This window comes from Corvus hawaiiensis, chromosome 13 (assembly GCF_020740725.1).
Source record: "Corvus hawaiiensis isolate bCorHaw1 chromosome 13, bCorHaw1.pri.cur, whole genome shotgun sequence".
NCBI classification, from domain to species: domain Eukaryota; kingdom Metazoa; phylum Chordata; class Aves; order Passeriformes; family Corvidae; genus Corvus; species Corvus hawaiiensis.
In genome coordinates this window covers 21,173,648-21,192,655 of record NC_063225.1, presented here as the reverse complement: position 1 = coordinate 21,192,655, position 19,008 = coordinate 21,173,648, and the positions used below count along the sequence as shown (strand labels likewise).

General features: G+C 48.2%; 1 protein-coding gene across 4 annotated transcripts in view; it reads left to right on the top strand.

The window, feature by feature from the left end:
• Positions 1-19,008, top strand: part of BBS4 (Bardet-Biedl syndrome 4) — a 35,066-nt gene that overhangs the window by 12,587 nt on the left and 3,471 nt on the right. For 2 of the 4 annotated variants that reach the window (XM_048318239.1, XM_048318238.1), the window contains 12 exons: positions 3,165-3,244; positions 5,886-5,949; positions 6,665-6,776; positions 7,327-7,399; positions 8,889-8,942; positions 10,315-10,442; positions 11,921-11,975; positions 13,448-13,516; positions 14,865-15,017; positions 15,123-15,294; positions 15,934-16,003; positions 18,796-18,937. In XM_048318239.1, coding sequence (XP_048174196.1) covers positions 3,165-3,244; positions 5,886-5,949; positions 6,665-6,776; positions 7,327-7,399; positions 8,889-8,942; positions 10,315-10,442; positions 11,921-11,975; positions 13,448-13,516; positions 14,865-15,017; positions 15,123-15,294; positions 15,934-16,003; positions 18,796-18,937 — 1,172 coding nt within the window. Of the gene's footprint in view, positions 1-3,164; positions 3,245-5,885; positions 5,950-6,664; positions 6,777-7,326; positions 7,400-8,888; positions 8,943-10,314; positions 10,443-11,920; positions 11,976-13,447; positions 13,517-14,864; positions 15,018-15,122; positions 15,295-15,933; positions 16,004-18,795; positions 18,938-19,008 lie in introns of those variants that run through there. The other 2 variants (XM_048318240.1, XM_048318241.1) reach the window with 2 other exon arrangements.

Below are 19,008 nucleotides of genomic sequence, written 5' to 3'. Positions count from 1 at the left end.
CCCTTATCAGCAGGCTGGGGGAGCAAACCTGAGGGAGATAAATGCACCAGGAGCAGGTATCCACTGCTTTGTGGGGAAGCAGAAATGCAGATTAAGATGGTTGCGGCTCTGGATAGGTGTGTAAATAATTTCCATTCATTCTTTCTGCATCTGAATAGAGCATGGAGCCTGGTAATAATCCTTTGGGGGGGGATCAGATATGTTCCTGTGTCAAATTTAATCATGAATTTAGACACAGATTTTGGAAAGCATCAGAATTGTTTGCCTGCTTTCAATTTGCTTGTCTTAGGGAGAAAGAAGAAAAAAAGCGAGTCGTGTCTCCTCAGTCAGCCTTGTTGCTATTTTCAAATGAGATTTAGGAGTATAAAATCTCCCCATGCTTTCCCAGTCCCACACAGTTATCCTTAGCTCCGTGTATCACTGGGGGAAGCAGAGCTGCTTTATCTCTGCAGATGTGAGCAGTGCTCACTCCTGGGGCTCATGGTGGCTTTTGATTGCTCCATTTCTCTCCATCCCAGCACTTTTAGGCAACTCTATGGGTTTTCCCCTTTCCCTTTGCAGCCTGATGCTCTGCTCAGCCCTCACTCTGACGTTCAGCATTTCTTCCTTCCCATCCCTGTTCCCAGTAGGCGTTTCCATGGCGTGGGAGTGGAGTATAACATCCTTCTTGTCTCAGAAGTGTGAAAAAGCTCTTTCCTTCAGGAATTAAACAACCAATCCTCTATCCCCTCTCTGGTTTACTGGCCTCTTATCTTAGCCCACAACATTGGTGTATATTTTAACCTTAAATGGTACTTTTTCTTTTTAACCTCCCAGTAAGGCATGAACAGATGGTTGGAGACCCGGGGGGGTGTGTCTGGAGAGCTTTTGATTATTCCCCATTTCAGACAGCTGCAGGATTTTCTAATTTGAGACTGTCAGTGGAATGTTGATGGGTACACAGAGTTTGCAATGTCTGTCCTTAAATCCATACTTACAAAAGAAGGTGAGAAGTGCCCAGGTGTGTCAGGTTTGGTGTTTTACATCAGATAGTGGCACCAGGAGATGCCAGGCAGGAAGGGCACGCAAGTCCAGCTGCTTTTATAGAATCCCAGACTGGTTTGGGTGGGAAGGGACCTTAAAGCCCATCTCATCCCACCCCCTGCCATGGGCTGGGACACCTTCCACTGGACCACGGTGCTCCAAGCCCCGTCCAACCTGGCCTTAGACAGGGGCAGTGCATTGCCAGCACCCCCGAGTGCTGTGTTTCTGTCACACCCTGGCACCCTTAATAACATTACACAGGGGAGTAGTTACAGAGTGTCACTGAATTAGGTAGCCCCTGAATGGGCTTCAGATGTGAAATAGTGGGGTTTCAATCCATTTATGGCTATTTAGGCAGCCTCTTAACTCTTCTCTTCATCCTTTCACTCTAAGGCCAAATGGAAAACGTAAAGCCATCAGAAATCAATCTGATCTGGGAACACGCTTATTAAAATGCCTTACTTACAAAGATCTAAGTACTCCACAGCAGAGCAGAATTTGGGAACATCTGGATCCCTGATCTGTGCATTTCTGTAAGCTTAGCCTGTTTGCATTACTCTTTTGTTTGGATTACTTCTTTGTTTGGATTACTCTTTTGTTTGTTTGGATTACTTTTTTGTTTGGACTGCAAGCTTTCTATTTGTTTTAGGGTAGTTGAACCTTCTTTAGAAGGTATTTGAGCTTAAATTGCTAGTGCGCACACTTAATTCTCAGCTCTAATATAAATCTAGATGGATATTCTGGAATTCAAGAAAGAAAAACCAAGAAAATGAGAACGGCTTTGTGAAATGTTTTCCAAATTCAACAGCTGAAGGATGTTGGTTTTAGGAGCTCTCAGTGAAACTGGACTTGATGTGGGGTGGGGGGGGGGGGGGGGGGGGGGGGGGGGGGGGGGGGGGGCCTGGTGTGCTCCAGAAGTGATTAAAGCTCAGCCATTCCAAAAGATAATTACTCTTGGCACCTGCCTCCCGACGTGATCCAGCCCTTCCCCCTGCAGGGTTTCTTCTTGCTCACCTCTGCTGGCAGAGGGGAGCACGGACTCCCAGTGTCAGCTCCTGAGCCCGAGCATCCGTGGGGCGCTGGGCTCGGTGCCGTGCCCCGAAGGGCTGCAGAAGCTGTCCCTGCCCCGCGTCCCCCAGCTCTGCCCCAGCCCTCGCCTGGCTTTGCCTCTGCACTCGTGTCACAATATTGACTTGCAAACACGGAGCTTTTGGGCCAGTTGCTATGGTTACCCCTCGGAATGGAGACTCCAGTCCCAGGCAGTACATTCCCAGCCTTAATGAAATGCACAGCAGCGTGTTCAACTTGTAAACCCGACGTGGATATCGCTAAGCAACATCCATCCGTGATTTGCCATAATTACTGCTGCGAGCTCCGCACCACTGAAATGCTGGAGCACAAGGCTTCCTCTTCCTCCACTGCATCAAGTGTTTTTCTGCAGTAGCTTCGCAGTCTCTCAGACCTGTGATGTTTCCTAGTCCCTTCACAGTTTCAAAGAACTACGTCTGACCTCTTTGAATTATTCACACCTTCAGACCTCTTCTCCCCAATCTCCTTTTGTGTGTATCGCCCGTTTCCTGTTCATTCACTCCCAGAAATTTATCTTAAAGACCTTTGATTCTTCTGCCCTACTTTCAAGATGTGAATCCAACTCATTTCCTCCAAGCTGCTTCTTGTGCATTTGAAAAAATCCAATTCCTCCAGCCAGTGTTGGTGTTGAATTAAAATGTGTGTGTGGAGCTGTTTACTCCAGGAGCCGCTCCAGAAGGAGCCAATGCCTCAAGTCCTTTAGAATCCCAGACTGGTTTGAGTTGGAAGGGACCTTAAAACCCATCTTGTTCCAACCCTCCTGCTGTGGGCAGGGACACCTTCCAGTAGACCAGGTGGAAGGTTTCTGCTTAGAGCTTTTATTTAGTGTCTATCCTGAACACGGTGTTTTATCCACCAGTTTGAGAAGTAGAATAAAACCAGACCCTGGTTAGAAGTCCACACTCCAGCCTTCAAGTCAAATCATTAATTACAATTTCAGTTCTTGAATTACTTGCCTTGTGCTGGCAGTTGGGGTGGTTGGGACTATCTCTCCCAGGTTCTCTGCTGCTCAGTCTGATCCCCTGTGTTCTGTGAATATTTTCCATCTACAGCACCGGAGCTGCCAGTCCTAGAGAGGAAGAACTGGTTGATTTATCTGCTCTACGTCCGCAGAGACTACGAGGAGTGTAAGGTAAGAGCTGCCTCTAGAACCTGGGAATTATTTTACTGATGTAATGAAAAAACAGTTTTCTTGACAATTTCCAAACCACCCTCTTTCCTGACTTCTTTTGAAATAAGGGAACCAAGAGAAAACCCAAGCAAAATTACTTCAGTGTTCTCCAGTCCTTGGCTACCTTCAGGATCTGAGGGTGCAGCTCTCTGGAGCTCAGGATGTCACTGGGAGGGGAAAAGTGGAAAGAACTGCAAACCTCTGTTGTTCCAAGGGATGGGTGGGGTTTTCCAAACTGATAATAACACAGTTCCACAGTGCAGGTTTCTCAGTGGTACTTCAGAGACGCTATGAAAACACTTCAGCTGAGGGAGGCATTACTACCAAGCGTAAATAAAAAATATCCTGGTTACTCTTGAGCAAAATTCTTTCAATTTACACATGATCCATGACATGCTTTAATTCATCTTGGGCTTGGTGAGTAGTTTGGAACTGGTTGTTTGTTTGGGATTATAATGGTAAGTGGACTAAGGAAATGGCAAATAGTTATTTAACAGTGTGTTTTCCTGATAAAATGAACACGAGAAGAGGGTGCACCCAGGGGCAGGAGCGGGGGACAAGAGTTGCCTTTCTGATTCTGGCATGTGCAACAAAGATCTGAAAAGACTTTTTGGCTTCTGAAACACCAGGTTGGTCAGGACTTGCCTCTGCTGGAGAGCTCCTGAGGGTGCTTAGGAAACGAGCAGGCTGGAGGAAATTCATTTAGCTCCTAATTAGCAGAGCCAGGGCGTTGTATCATCAGTGCAGTGATTTCCTCTCAGGTGTTGGTTTGCACAGATAGAAACACAAGTGGGACTAGCCCTCAAAACAGAAAATTGTTTCCCTTTTTTGTTGTCTGACTGGAGTTCTTTGGTGTACATCCGTGTGTCGATTGTTTCTGTGGTGGGATGTGGAATCGCAGAGTACAGAAAAGAAAAATATGTGCAGCTTAGCAAACCAGAGAAAATAACAAGATGATATAAGGGCAACACTGACGTCTCCATGTCTTCATCAGTCATGGAAGCAAGGAAATAGCGGGGAAAAATCGAGAGAAGACAGCTAATAAATACTTTTCTGCTTGGCAGGCCAGCTTTGCTTTTCCTCAGAGCTCACAAAGCAGTGTTTCTGCAGTAAAAATCAAAGATTCCAGGACAGTTTGGGCATTGTTAAAATCCATTAGTTTAGTCTCACTAAGAAACAAGGGACCTGTGGTGTTAATTCATTTTGGTCTTTCCCACTCAGTGCTTTGAAATGCTCCCTCTCTAACGGTTTTAAAATCTCCCATAGTTTTCAATGAACTAAAAGCCCGTTAAAAAACTATTGTATTTATTGGCATCAACTCCCCAAAGTGAAGGCATTAAAGTGATTTTGACCCTTTCAGTGCCACTCCAGCAAGGTGCCAGGCAGACATCCCCGAGAGTCTGCAGCTGCAGCATCCCCAGGGATGACAGAGAGACTGGCTGGTGTCCTGCCAGTTGTGTCTAAATTCTGTCATCAGCACCTTAAATAAACTTGGGGGGGGAAATCTGGGATTACAGATCATATTCCTCAGCTGTGGGCCTTTTGCTGTGGGACTTCTTAGGGTTTACAGAATGAATCAGATTTCTCTAAAAGATAGCTCTCTATTGCCCTCTCTTGCTCTGAGAATCTGGGTTTATGTAGATGGAACAATCCAGACTATCTGAACTGAGGAGATGTTGGGTATTTCTGAGTCAAATGCTTTATAATAGTGCACTTTGTAACGAGTTATCTATATAAATTAGCAGGTACAGGTGAGGGAAGAGCAGCAGAAGTCCTGTTCTTCCTTTTCCTTCCTCTCTTTACAAGTGAGGAGTGTCAATAAGAATGTTCCTTCTTCTCAATAACAACTTCTCAGTTAATACCTTCTCAAGAATCACTTTCTCAATAATAGTTTTCCTCCCATGTGCTGTATTTGAGGTTCAGTTTTCAGGTCCTTCACTTCTGTTCCTCTCGGAGGGAGGGGATGCTGGTACTGACCATACACATCTGGAATGCCAGATGAACACCAGGTCGCTGCTCACCCAGAAATTATTCTTACCCCCTGTATCTCTTCTACTTCTGCACAAAAGAGGAGTCTCAGAGCACAAATAATGCTCTTGGTTCTTACTCAGGGTGTTCATCCTCCCAAAGGTGGGACCAGCTGTGCCTATGGAATATATCCGAGCTGCACCCACCCCACCCCAAACTGGGAGCTGCATGGATGCAGCCAGCAAGAATTTGCATTTTCATCAGGTTTTTCCCCCGTGCACTCCTCGTTTGTTCTTTTGGCTTTCATTGACTCAGCTGCAGTTGCTCCAGTTCAATTTATTTCTTCACAAAGGGCCTGGAGTAGATAGCCTTATCAGCAGAGGATGCTTTCAGAGATGCCTTGTGGCGTTTTCCCCAGGTAGTATCTAATTATCTTGGGGAATAGGAATGAACAGAGGAATACTAAAGAGCCATAGTGTTCCTGGCACAGAGCCCTGGCCTGTGCACTGTGTGGTTGGGCCAGTCATGGTCCAGTGCCCTTGTTACAGGTGGGGTTGTGGTTTTTGTGACTGGAAGCAAATCTCTGGAATCAGCCGTGTTAAAAGGATGTGAGTTTACAATTTTGTCCTTCCAGGCTGTCATCAAAGAGCAGCTCCAGGAGTCCCAAGGGCTCTGTGAATACGCTGTCTACGTTCAAGGTATGTCCGAAAATCTTCTTTTTGCCAAAGCAGGTCACCCCTGATTTGAGATACAGAGAACAATACAGGGGATAGATGAGGGAAACATAGAATTGTGTAAAAAATACATTTTTTTCCCCTGCTCGCCCCATTTAGTTTTGAAGTTTGGGATTTCCACATGAAATGGGCACATTAAATGTCCTGTTTTCTCTGTATTTGTCACCAGTTCCTCCTTGGATTACGGGCTCCTGGCCTTCAGTGCATTGGTGTGTGTTTGATTGTGTTACAGATGCATGTTTTTGGTTCGTTACCCACCCCGGGTGGTTGTTGTCTCACTCCTTGCTCCAAGGATGGTATTCCTCTTCCTGCCCTGCCCTCTGGCCCCTAAAAAATGTCCCCCCAAATGTGGCATTCCAGTTCCAAGTGCCATGGTGGCAGACAGTGGAGATTTGCTGGCAGGGACATACTGCAGCCTGGAGAGGCTGGGGAGGGGAGAAATCCAGACTGCATCTGTACAAGGAACTGCCCAAGGTTTAACGCTTAAAGGTTTTGTTCTGACGCCCAAATTTCTCCGGGCACACAGAGTCCTGCCTGCAGACACAAACTGCGGGTGCTGCAGGAGGGGGAAGCGCCAGAGGAGCATTGCTGTCTGTACTCCCCCTTCTTTCCCTGCTCTCAGAGGCACGTTTTTCCTGCTGACAATGGATTCATTTGCCTGCTGTATGTTGTCTTACAGCTTTGATATTTCGCTTGGAGGGGAAAATTCAAGAATCTCTTGAACTTTTCCAGACATGTTCCATTCTGAACCCTCGAAGCGCTGACAACCTCAAGCAGGTGGCGCGATCCCTGTGAGTGGTGTTTTATTTGTTGTTTCTCTTGGATGTGCCACCCAGGACCTTCCATGCTTTGTTTTTCTCTTAGGCTGCTTGATTCCAGACATGTTTCCTCCTTATCAACACTTGGCTTGGCTTCCAGAAGCGTGGGTTGTTCTTTAAGCAGAATCTCTGTTAATCTGCCTGGCTGCTGTTGTGTTTTCCTTTGGGCTTCAAGCAGAAAGGTGATACTGATTTCAAGGTCCAGAGCTACAGGTGCTGACCTGAGCTGGGCAGACTTGCCCTACAGACCCTTTTCTGTCTCTGGATGTTGTGTTAGGGCACCTGTCTCTTTCCTTGGAGACAAAAGCAGGCTGCAGAGCCTGGGCATTCATTCCTTACATCCCCACCAGTGCCAGGATGGATGACCTTGGTCCTGAGGGGGAGCAGTGCTGAGGTTGTAAACTTCTCCTGCAGATGTCTGGAGAAGCAGCAGATAGGATCATTTCTCACTGGTAAAGGTGATAGTGGCTGCACAGCAGGGTCTGAACACAGGAAAAACATAAGCATTGCAATCCTTCTGCAGGTTTCTCCTGGGGAAGCACAAGGCAGCCATCGAAGTGTACAATGAAGCAGCAAAACTCGATGCGAAGGACTGGGTGAGTGTTCAGGGAGTTGCAGGTCCTTGTAATAGCTGCAAGCTTGTTCCAAGCCAAGGTGAGCTCACACTGCCTGTGGTCTGAGCCCGGTTTGGATCACAGGAGCCAAATCCCACGCGTTGGCTTGGGGCACGGAGAATTGAGCAACGTGTTTGAGCTTTGCAAAGGATCATTTTAACATAACCACATCTGTACTTTAAGGGAAGTATGGGGAGAATTTGGAAACGTCGGTTATTAAAACTTTCTTGAGTAATTGGGAAAGCTTTCATAATGCAAAACACCATATACAGGAGCAGTGATTAAATTAACTCTTATGTATAAAAGGACAAAAGCATTACAAAGGGAAAGGTGGGACAGTGGGTGAGGGAGAGGCCATGCCTTGCAGCCTTCTGCAGCTGCCTGTTTTGCCTGCAGAAGTGTTTCTAAAGTAGGTTTGCAATATGTGAGCTCATTCCTTTGTTTCTCAGTACATCTAAAATTCAGGATGCAAGGATAACTTTGGTGTTAATTTGACTTACCCTGTGCCAGACAACTCACAAATCTTTTGTATCATGAGTCTTTTCCCCACCTGCATTCCCAGTGCTTGGCATGCCTGTAACCCTGTTTACAGCCCGGCAGGCAGGTGCCAGTGGGTATTTGGATTAGTTATTCCCAGTTCCTGGCTCAGCACTGGAAGCACATCCAGGCTGTGCTCTTCCCTCGTTCTGCAATCCACAGCAGCCCAGAGTCTCTGATTCAGTTCTGCACAGCTGCAGAGGCTGCGTGGAGGAAAACAGGTTAATGGGGAAATAAGAGAGTTTCCTGTGAAAGGTCAAGGCTGTCTAAGATGGTGAATCAGTGAAATGCTCACCAGAATAAAATCAGGAATGGGAGGACCTTGCTTTTGAGGGATGTGCTGGGGTGGGGAAGGTGCCTTGTGTGTTAAACTGTGGGTGAGGAATTAGGGGCACGGACGATCCCTACAGTGTCACCAGTGTGTTTAGGATCCCTAAGGGATCTTCCTCCCTGCGCAAAACTGTGTAGGATGCCAGAGGGATATCAGATACTCCAGTGCTCAAGTTGTGTTTTGGAAAATGAGGCACATCTTCCAGTTTTGTCCAGCTGGGTTGGACACTGTGCATATCCTACTGATGTACAGCCAGACTGAGTCACCCATGAGGGCAGCTTTCCTGGTTTTAGAGAGTGACACCATGGTGAAGAAACCGATCTGTGCTCCTTGTTCTCTGAAGAGAAATGTCTGGTCTCTCTTAAAAGAGATTTGTCATTTCTGTGGTTTTTGTCTCAGTGGCCTGTAATGTTTTGTGTACAACTCCGCTTAAGCTCTGTAGGTGCCTGAAGTAACTGAAATTTATAGGTTTACTTGCTCTACAAAGCAAGAAGGGTGTGGGCAGGCATAGGGCTCTCCTGCTCTGGGTCAGTGTTGTCAGATTTTATATTTCTTACCTTGTGCTGATTTGGTTTTTTGGTTTGTTTTTTTTTTCCCATGCAGGAGATCAGCCACAACCTGGGTGTATGCTACATGTACCTGAAACACTTCAACAAGGTAATGCCAGTGGGAAGCAGGAAGCATCCCAGAAATGTCACTGTCTTTGGTAGCTTGAAATGGATCATTTGCAGCAAGAGGTATCAAGGAAGTTTTTTGCTTCAGTGTTTGTTTCTGGGAGCAAAGGTTTGTGAGCTGTCTCTGTTTCCATTTGTGTGCTGAATTACTTTGAGTCAGCTGCAAGTCAGTGAGGTTGGATAAAGGGAGATCAGCTTGTGGCAGGGCCAGAGGCTTTTTCTGAAATTTAAGATTTTTCAGAGAACATTGCTGGTTTTAAAGGGAATGCTTGAGAAACGTCAAACTAGACAGAAAATGGGCGGTGCTCCAACAAGAGCTGCTTCTGTCTCTGAGCCGTTTAAAGTCAGACCCAGGCACACTGCTGGCTTTGTAGGAGCAGCAATCCAGGTCCATCCTCTTGAAGCAAGAGAAGGATGGTGGTAAAACCCCAAACCATTTCCCCAGCACGAACTCCTGCACCCCATGCAGAGAGTTCCTGAAGGAAGCCTCAGCTCCTTGGGGCTGGCAGGATTCAGAGGGAAGGAGTTAGGGGATTGTTTGCTGGAGGTGCAGCAGGTCTTTTTTGCCTCCATGGGAAGGTTTTGCTCCTCTGTCTGAAGCTCCTTTTGAACTAAATCTGGAGTTAGTAAAGGAGTTCTGGAGGTTCAAATGCAGTTTTATTCCCAGGTCTGAGCACGCCATTCCCAGTTCCTTACTTAACCATCCCCTGAGTGCTGCTGGTGAGCACTGAGCTGTCTCTAATCCAGCTACTTTGTAAGGGAAAAAACAGCATTTAGGCCCTTTTTGTTCCCAGTTTGGCCCAGCTCCTCCCTGCTGCTCTTGCTGGTGGGGTGCTGTGGCCCTTGCAGCAAACCCCAGCTGTGCTCCCTGTTTGAGGCATCCCTGTAAAAAACCAACCTCTGGAGTGTGGGTTCACACTTGGGGTTTGTTGGCTGCACTAACACCTTCCCAACTGGGACCTGCTGACATCTCCACTCAGATTTTCACTTGCTCACTGCTGGAATAAGCATTTGAAGGAAGAAAAAGTATCAGTTCACCGAAGAGATCCAGAGCATCCCTCAAGCCAAACAAACTCAAATCCAGGAACAGGCCTGTGCTCATCTCCTCCTTGGGAGGCCATTGCCTCTTGCTTGCCTTGAAGGTGTTGCCTTTTGCTGCTCCTAAAAGCAGGTGGCTGCCAGTGCAGAGCTTGTTCCAAGGATTAGCTGGGCTGGAGGTTGTGTTCCCCAGGCTCAGGGGGTGTTTGTTGGGTGTCCTCCTTCCCTGGCTGTTGGGGATTACTCGTGGGCTGTTGCTTTGCTGAGGGCTCTGTAATCATTTATTGTTTTTTTACTCTCTGTGGTTGTGTTTTTAGGCACGAGACCAACTCAACAATGCCCTGGAGCTCAACAGACACGACCTGACCTACATGATGCTGGGCAAAATTCACCTCTTGGAGGGGGAGATGGATAAAGCCATTGAAATATATAAGAAAGCTGTAGAGTAAGAAATATCCCTTTTTTCCATCTGCCCATTCCCATCCTATGCCAGGAGAAAATTGATTGGTGTCCCAGATCTGAATTGAGGCCATGATTAAAAAGCTAATGGTAATTACGGAGGCTCTGAGCAAAGCTGGCGCTTCCAAGCACTTGAGCTGTCTCTGCTCCTGCTGACAGTGTGGCAGGGAAGAAGGGAGCTGTTGGAAGGGCTGCCAGAAAAAAAAGTGGAATAACAAATGGACGGAGATGCCTGGGAGCAAAATGATCCAAAACTGACTTCCTCCATCCCAAAGGTTTATCTCCCAGAACGATGTAACCCTGACTGTCCCTCCACAGTCACTGGCTGGCTGTCACTTGCTGCTTTCCCTCAGAGCACTTTGTGGCTGAGGGAGATGTGCTGGTGCACAGGGAATTTCTCCCACCCCTTCAGTGCTCCTCAGTGCCCACCTGTCCTTGTTTTAGGGCATTCCCAAGCATTACCAGTGCTGTCAAATGTAGCTTTGCCATGGAGGCCAGCACTGGAAAGAAAATCAGGAGCGTGTTGGGAGCCACTGGAGTACCCATGTAGTGTCTGCTCACGTCTGCCCTCGGCTGCTGCCTGACAGCGGGTGGGGTTGGGCAGACATTTGGACTAATCTAGAATGTCTATTACATAAATAATCCTTGCTAAGCATCTTACCAGGTTTATATTCTTATCCTGGTGCCCCCCTGCCCTCCTTTCTTCTTCATTCCTGTTTATTCCTGGGGGTTTTTTTTGTTCTCATCTGCCTATTACATTTTTCTTGCTGTTTCCAGCTCCAGGATAGTCAGTTATTCCATGTTTATGTTCCACCAGGCACAGGTGGTTTTGTTCTGGTTGAGGTGTAGAGGTGCCAGTGTAAGTGTGCAGATCAGATTTTTTTAAGTCTTGGTAGCAGGGAATTAAAAGCTGACGCCTGTTGAGGTGAGTGAGACCACAAATAGTGTCTCTCTCTGCTTTCTCCTTTTTTGTTGTGGTTTCCATCCTATTTATTTGGGATCTTTTTATACGGTGAATTAAAATTCTGATGAGGAGTGTGTAGGATCCATCAGGAATGCTGAGGATTGCCTGTCCTACATGGCCCAAGAGGCTTAGGAGGGATGGATTTACAGGGTGGTTTATGAGAGATGATGGAAAATCCCATTTTGTATTTCCAGGTCACTGATTCAGACTCACTTTGAAGCTTAACAAAACCACATTATCTTATTATGTATCCAGATCTATTTCACAGAGCCTTGCTGCCTTCCCACTGATACCCAGAAGATATTTGGGAAGCTGAGGTGTGATGTTATTCAAAGGAAGTCCCCGTGATGGCAGTTGTTCTAATATTTGTTTTTAATAATAACAGTTTAATTTCCTGAAGTGATACCACAGTAATGTAGCATCAGAATTCCATGTTCTGTGTTTACCCTGTTCTGGAAGGGCTGAAAAGCAAACCCAGCCCTTTGGCTTTTGTGTTCCAGGTTCTCTCCAGAAAACACAGACCTCCTCACAGCCCTGGGCCTACTGTACCTGCAGGTACTAAATGCTGTTACTGTTACAAAAACTTAATTATTTTCAATAGAAACATGTTGGGTTTTTTACAGAGTTAATTTCTGTCCACCTTCCTGTGACTTGCACATGCTTCTCTACGGACTGAATTTAACAGGGCAGAACTTGCTTTTCTGTATCTTCTCATTGCTGCTAAAAGCAAGCTGATTCCCTGGACCAGAGCCAGAGCAGGAATTCTGTCTGGCAACCACCCTAACTCTGTTATAAATCCTCCAAGTATAACAAAACATGACTAGGCATTACCTTGTTTCTGCAGCAGGAGTCTTGCAAGTTATCCTGAAAAAGCAGCCATGAAATTGTGAGTGTTAATGCACCATAAAGGAAAATCAGAATCAATTTAAATAACAAAGGTGTGCTTATCCTTGTGTCTGTGAAATGGATGGGAAGGGCTGGATTATTCCAGAAGTAATCTTCCCAAAGAGGGAACAAGCAAAGAAGAATAGGCAGTAGTGCCTGAAAGGAAGAGGAGGCCCCGGAGCTGCTCCCAGGGCTGGAGCCCCTCTGCTCTGGAGCCAGGCTGGGAGAGCTGGGGGTGCTCACCTGGAGAGGAGAAGGCTCCAGGGAGAGCTCAGAGCCCCTTGCAGGGCCTGAAGGGGCTCCAGGAGAGCTGGAGAGGGACTGGGGACAAGGCATGGAGGGACAGGACCCAGGGAATGGCTTCCCACTGCCAGAGGGCAGGGCTGGATGGGAGATTGGGATGGAATTGTTCCCTGGGAGGGTGGGGAGGCCCTGGCACAGGGTGCCCAGAGCAGCTGGGGCTGCCCCTGGATCCCTGGCAGTGCCCAAGGCCAGGCTGGACATTGGGGCTTGGAGCAGCCTGGGACAGTGGAAGATGCCCCTGTCCATGGCAGGGGGTGGAATGAGATGAGCTTTAGGTGAATTCAGGTGAAACCACAGAATCACAGGATGGCTTGGTTTGGAAGGGACCTTGGAGCTCCTCTGGTTCTGATCCATAGGATTTAAGCAATTCCAAGCTTTCACATGCTCATATATGGCCACAGTGATGCCCACTAATACCTGCAGTCCATGAGAAGACAAGGGAAGGGTTTGTCACCTGAACAGGAGAGCCCTGGGGAGTGAGGAATTTGTGGTGAGGGAATTGGGGATGTGCAGAGTAGCAGTGTGTAGCCTCTTTTCTGGGATAAAGGAGCGGAGACCTGTGAACCCAGAGCTCATTTGTGTGTGAAAAAGTCAGAGTACAAACTCTCTGGAAACCTTTGGTTGGGTCAGAACAGTGAATCCAGCCAAGTCAAATAAATTCTTAGAATCTGTTCTGTGGATTGTCAAACAGGAGCACATGTGTGTGATGGGAGCACCATAAAACTCACTCTTCTCACTGTATAACTGAACCAGAAATTCTGGTGCCCACAAAACCTGTATTCTCCTTCTTAACTCCCCTTACTCCTGAATTTCTGATGCTTATGTACTTCTTTTGCCAGACTGGGGATTACCAGAAGGCTTTTGAACACCTTGGAAACGCACTTACCTATGACCCAGGCAACTACAAGGTACGGTGAGGAGTGGAAATGAGCCAAGTGAACCCTGAGGGGACACCTCCTAAAGCTAATCCCACTGTCAGAGCTCTGCCATCTGCATCTGGGGCCTGGAGAGGCTGGAAAGGACCCTGCCCAGAAAGCTTTTGGTGAAATACATTTGTGGGATGTTTCCCTGGGTAGGGAGTTGGGTGTGTGTGGAGGTAGGGAAAGGGGAGGAGGCAGAATGTGGGATGTTAAATTGATCCCTTTGGTTTTTAATCTGAAGTTGCACCAAAGCCAGGTGGAATTTACTTTGGAAGGAAGGTCTTCTGGATTTTAAAAATCCCAGAAGAGCGGTGCCAGGTCCCTTGTGATCCAAGTGATACTGCATTTTATTATTCTCCCATCTGCTGATACCCTGTGCTTCCAGCTGCTGTGTGTATTTCCTTGGCTCTGGCCTGGAAAGCTGAGCTTGGTATCTAGGTTTCATTCCTCGTTGTGGAACTGCTTCCCTTTTTAGGACTGTTACTTCATTTCTCTCCTTTTTTTCCCTGTTAACGATGCAGAGCATTGAAATGTGTGGTTGACAAACACGAGTTGTTGTGAAAACACCTTTACACTTACGGATTTTACTTGTCACTGTGAAATCTTCTAAAGGACTTAACTAGTGTGGTTTAAATATAGTGTGTTGTACTCACTTCCATTTTTTCCCCCATGCATATTCCCATTAATTCGCAGTATCAGCCAGTCAGTGTGAACTAGGAAGCTTTGCTGCATATGTCTTGCTTGAGTGCATTTTACTCCCCACTTAACTTGCACCAGAACTATTTCTATCTGTGCTTGGTTGTAAAAACAATCTATTAGTGCACAGATCTTTTCAGAGCCTCAGATTCTAAGAAGTACTTCTGTCACCCCAAAAAACACCCTAAACATTTGCAATGTCATGTTGCAATGTTTATGGAATCACAGACTCACAGAATGGTTTGAGTTGAAAGGGACCTTAAAGCCCATCCTGTTCCACCCCCTGCCATGGGCAGGGACACCTTCCACTAGCCCAGGTTGCTCCAAGCCCCATCAGCATGGCCTTGGGCACTTCCAGGGATGGGGCAGCCACAGCTGCTCTGGGCAAACTCATTTCTGAGACAGTTATGATCAAAATAGTGCAGGAAGAAGCAGACTCAGGTTTGTTCTTCACCCTGTGTTCTGCTCTGTGGTGGGAGATTCCAGAGTCCCCATCTGCTCCCACTGTTGGTCTTGGCAGCCCTTAGAAGTGAAAGGGTTGTTCCTGAGATGGTTTCAGTTTAATCATTTTGTCCTCTGGTGTTCTTGCTGTGTCTGAGCAAACGGGGCTGTGAGTGGCTCACTGTTGTCTCGTCCCCAGGCCACCCTGGCTGCTGGCAGCATGATGCAGGCCCACGGGGATTTCGATGTCGCCCTCTCCAAGTACAAGGTGGTGGCCAGCAGTGTTCCTGAGAGCCCCCCTCTCTGGAACAACATTGGCATGTGCTTCTTTGGGAAGAAGAAATACGTGGCAGTAAGAACCCAGTTTCCATTTTTCTCCCATCTGCATCAAATTCCATGCAAGCACAAGATTCCTGTCATGAAGCTGTTCTAGCACATTTATCCCTCTTTTTTCAAGGCTATCAGCTGCCTGAAGAGGGCAAACTACCTGGCTCCCTTTGACTGGAAGATCCTGTACAACCTGGGCTTGGTGCACCTGACGATGCAGCAGTACGCCTCAGCCTTCCACTTCCTCAGCGCTGCCATCAACTTCCAGCCCAAGATGGCAGAGCTCTACATGCTCCTGGCAGGTGGGGGATGCTCCGTGCAGCTGCCTGTGCATCCCACCTGGGAATGCCACGGCACAGGCAGGAGCTGTGTGATGAATTAAAGGAAGCACAGCATTACTGAGGAGCTGTTGCCCAATCTCTTCTCTCTGAGGGAATAGAAGGGAAACTTGCAGTCAGATCCAGATTAAACGTGGGACAAGACTTGACACATGTGAGACTGGGGTTGGGTTGCCTAAGGAGTGGGTGTGGGTTTCCAGCACTGGATGTTTTTGGGGTGAAATTAGATAAACATGTCAGAAGTGACATTGCAGGGTTAGATGGGATATTGAGGAGGAATCTTTCCCTGTGAGGGTGGCAAGGCCCTGGCACAGGGTGCCCAGAGAAGCTGTGGCTGCCCCTGCATCCCTGGAAGTGTCTAAGGCCAGGCTGGGCAGGGCTTGAAACAACCTGGGCTAGTGGAAGGTGTCCCTGCCCATGGCAGGGTTGGGACTGGCTGGGCTTTAAGGTCACTCCAACCCGGACCGTTCCTTTCAGTGGGGTTAATCCTGGCAGTGCTCCAGACAACCCTGCTGGCACCTGTTTTATGGCATTCAGAATTGTCCTAAAAATGAGCTGCTCGTGAAACTTCTCCTCCTGTGTGTATGTTTTGCTTTGGTGCAGTTGCTCTGACCAACCTTGAAGACATCGAGAACGCCAAATGTTCCTATGAACAAGCTGTGGCCTTGGACAAGTAAGTCTTTGTCAGAGCTGTCACTTGTTTGGTCTTGCTTTGCCTTCCTGCACCTCATTTCCTTTGCCTCTCACTGTGCCTCGACCCTAAATGGTTTGCAGTAGGGAAACACTTTCATTCTTGTAGCTGTGCAAGTGACAGTGTTAAAACCATTTTTTTTAAAATTCAAGTTACCTCTGAAAACTGAGAGAGGATTTTATTTCAGAGCAACCCAAAGCTGTTTTTTGTTTTGCTGTTTGGTTAGTGAGTCAGTGGTGATGACTTTGGATGCCAGCCCTCCTTTTGGTGAATATTTATACACAGTGGAGCAGATTGAATAGAAGAAAACATACTTTTTAACCCGAAGTTTGAGCACAGTGTAGAGCAGTGAGATGCCTGGGGTAGAGTCTGTTCTGAATTGGGCAGAGGGAAGATTTTAGCTGGGAGAATGTGCAAGAAGTTTGTATAGAGCAAATAAAAGGGCAGCTCCTTCATTAAGAACATCTATGCTTGCAGTCTGAGTCTTAAAATCAGAGCACTTGGTTTCAGAAATGTTAAGCTGAACCTCAGAGTAAGTCATTATTTCAGGCACAAAATCAAAATTATCTCAGATTTATTAATAGTTTTGTTTCTGTCCCCAGTTTACTGTGAGTATTTGCACACTTAGACCTACCAGCCCTGCTGAGCCCAGAGTCTGTCTGCAGGTGACAGAGTGGAGCCAAAAGCACTTCCACCTGCAGGGGCCACACAAGGTGGTGATAGATGAGATACAAGGGATAAACCCTTCCCTGGGAGGGTGGGGAGGCCCTGGCACAGGGTGCCCAGAGCAGCTGTGGCTGCCCCTGGATCCCTGGCAGTGTCCAAGGCCAGGCTGGATGGGGCTTGGAGCAGCCTGGGACAGTGGAAGGTGTCCCTGCCCATGGCAGGGGGTGGCACTGGATGGGCTTTAAGGTCTTTTCCCACCCAAACCATTCCATGGTTCTGTTCTAATCAGCTTTCCATGCCTGGCAAGGCAGGACAGGACCTTAAAGGCAGCACAGGCTCTTTAGCTGGGGGGTTGTGTCCTCTGCTCAAAGAGGAGGAGCAGTCAATTGGCTCTACAACTTTGCCCAAGTATTTGGCACTCGGGCAATGCTCCAGCTCTACAGTCCAACCAGCAAAATAAACCCTCAGCAAAGCAGAAATGAATTCCAACTGCCAGGGCCTGCTGGGAGGAACATGCAGACTGTGAGGCTGGTTCAGCTGACACGCTGTCGATTTTAGCCAGTTATGGTGTGGCTGAACCTGTGTCCCCACAAGTTTCCTTTGCCGGCGTGTTTGGAGCTCTTTGGGATGAAGGTGGTTGGTTTGCAGAGAGGGAGGCAGCCAGGGGAGGGATTTACATTGTCACTGACACGGGGGGACTTTGCAGAGCCCAGCACTGGGTCTGTCATCAGGAATGCTTTTGTAGTGGCCTGGGTGCCACGCTGGGGGCTGGAATGGAAATAGCTTGGAACACTGTTTAGAAAAAGGTGTTCCACTCCTGGTTCTGGCTTGTGACTGTCCTTTCTGTGGGTATTCAGCTATTGATTTTTCTCTGGCTGTCATATTGCTTCTCAGCTCTTGAAGGCAGTGAAATAGCTCCATCAGGTTCAATTAAATTTAAAACTGGCTGTTCCCAGGACTGTCTGATCTCCTCAGTGTTTTGGCAAAATGTTTCTTCTGTGGCGGGCTCAGCATTCCAGTTTCCCAGTTAAAGGAGAAGCCATGGTTATAAATGCAGTCAGATTTCTTCTAAGAGTTGCCTTCCTTGCACTGGGATGGAGAGTCACCAGGACTGGCGAGTCAGAGCCTGCAGGTTACACTTCATTTATTGCCCAGTCCCAGCAGGGTCCTCCCTTTCTGCATTGCTCCAGAGGATGCTGCCTCTGCCTTGGCCGTGGGTGGTTCCAGTTATCCCAGCCACGCTCCAGGAGAGGGCACCAGTTCCTCACTCACATTTCTTGTGAACCCACGGAGCATTGGAGCGTCCCTGCCCGGCCTGTGTGCAGGGATGCTGCTGTGGGGCCCACACGGGGAGCTGTGGGCAGGCAGAGCTCCTCCACCCCCGCCCTGGCACTCCTGGGCGGGCCAGATGGGGAGGGTTAATGTGTCCCAGTGAAGGAAGCGGATCGTTTGGAAAACGAGAGTGTTTGGAGCAGCTCTGCCTTGTGAAACTGCATTCAGGAGGGGAGGCAGGAGCGTGCAGGTGCCTGTGTTCACCTGTTGCAGTACCTGCAGTTGTGTGTGGTTTTGCTGGGGGAAGGAGAGAGAAGAGGTGAAGGAATGAAATGTGAACAGCACATTCTGTGGTGTGTCAGGTTATAAAACAAAACCCAAGAGCAGGGCTCTGTTCCACTGCCTGTCCCATGGTGAGCTGCTCTCCTGCAGACTGGGAATGCTGGGAGAGTCGAGGTAAATCAAAGATCATCTGTCTCAGTGTGACAAAAGCCCCTGTCACTGCTCTGCCTGTCCTGGGAGGAAGGGGCTGGGACACCAGGAGAGCCCCGGGATGGCCCCCAGCTGCACAGAACTGGCTGTTGCAGAGAGGGAGGCAGCCAGGGGAGGGATTTACGTTGTCACTGACACGGGGGGACTTTGCAGAGCCCAGCACTGGGTCTGTCATCAGGGCAAGGGTCTCAGCCATGCTCCCACAGGGCTTTGGCTGTAGCCTCTCCGTCAGTGCCAGACAGGGAGGTGTGTCCAGCTTTGCTGCTCGGGCACATCTTAGCATTATTCCAGCCAGGATAAGTGTTCCCACAGGGAATGTGATGCCTCCCACGTGTCTGCTGCAGGTGCAACCCCCTCATCAACCTGAACTACGCTGTCCTGCTCTACAACCAGGGCGACAAGCAGGGGGCCCTGAGCCAGTACCAGGAGATGGAGAGGAAGGTCACCGTGGCCAGGGAGAGCAGCGCGCCCGACTTCGACCCCGAGGTTTGTGCCTGAGCTCAGGAGCCACCCCAGGGCTGGCAGCAAACGAGGAGGAGGTTTGACTTTGAGTCCAG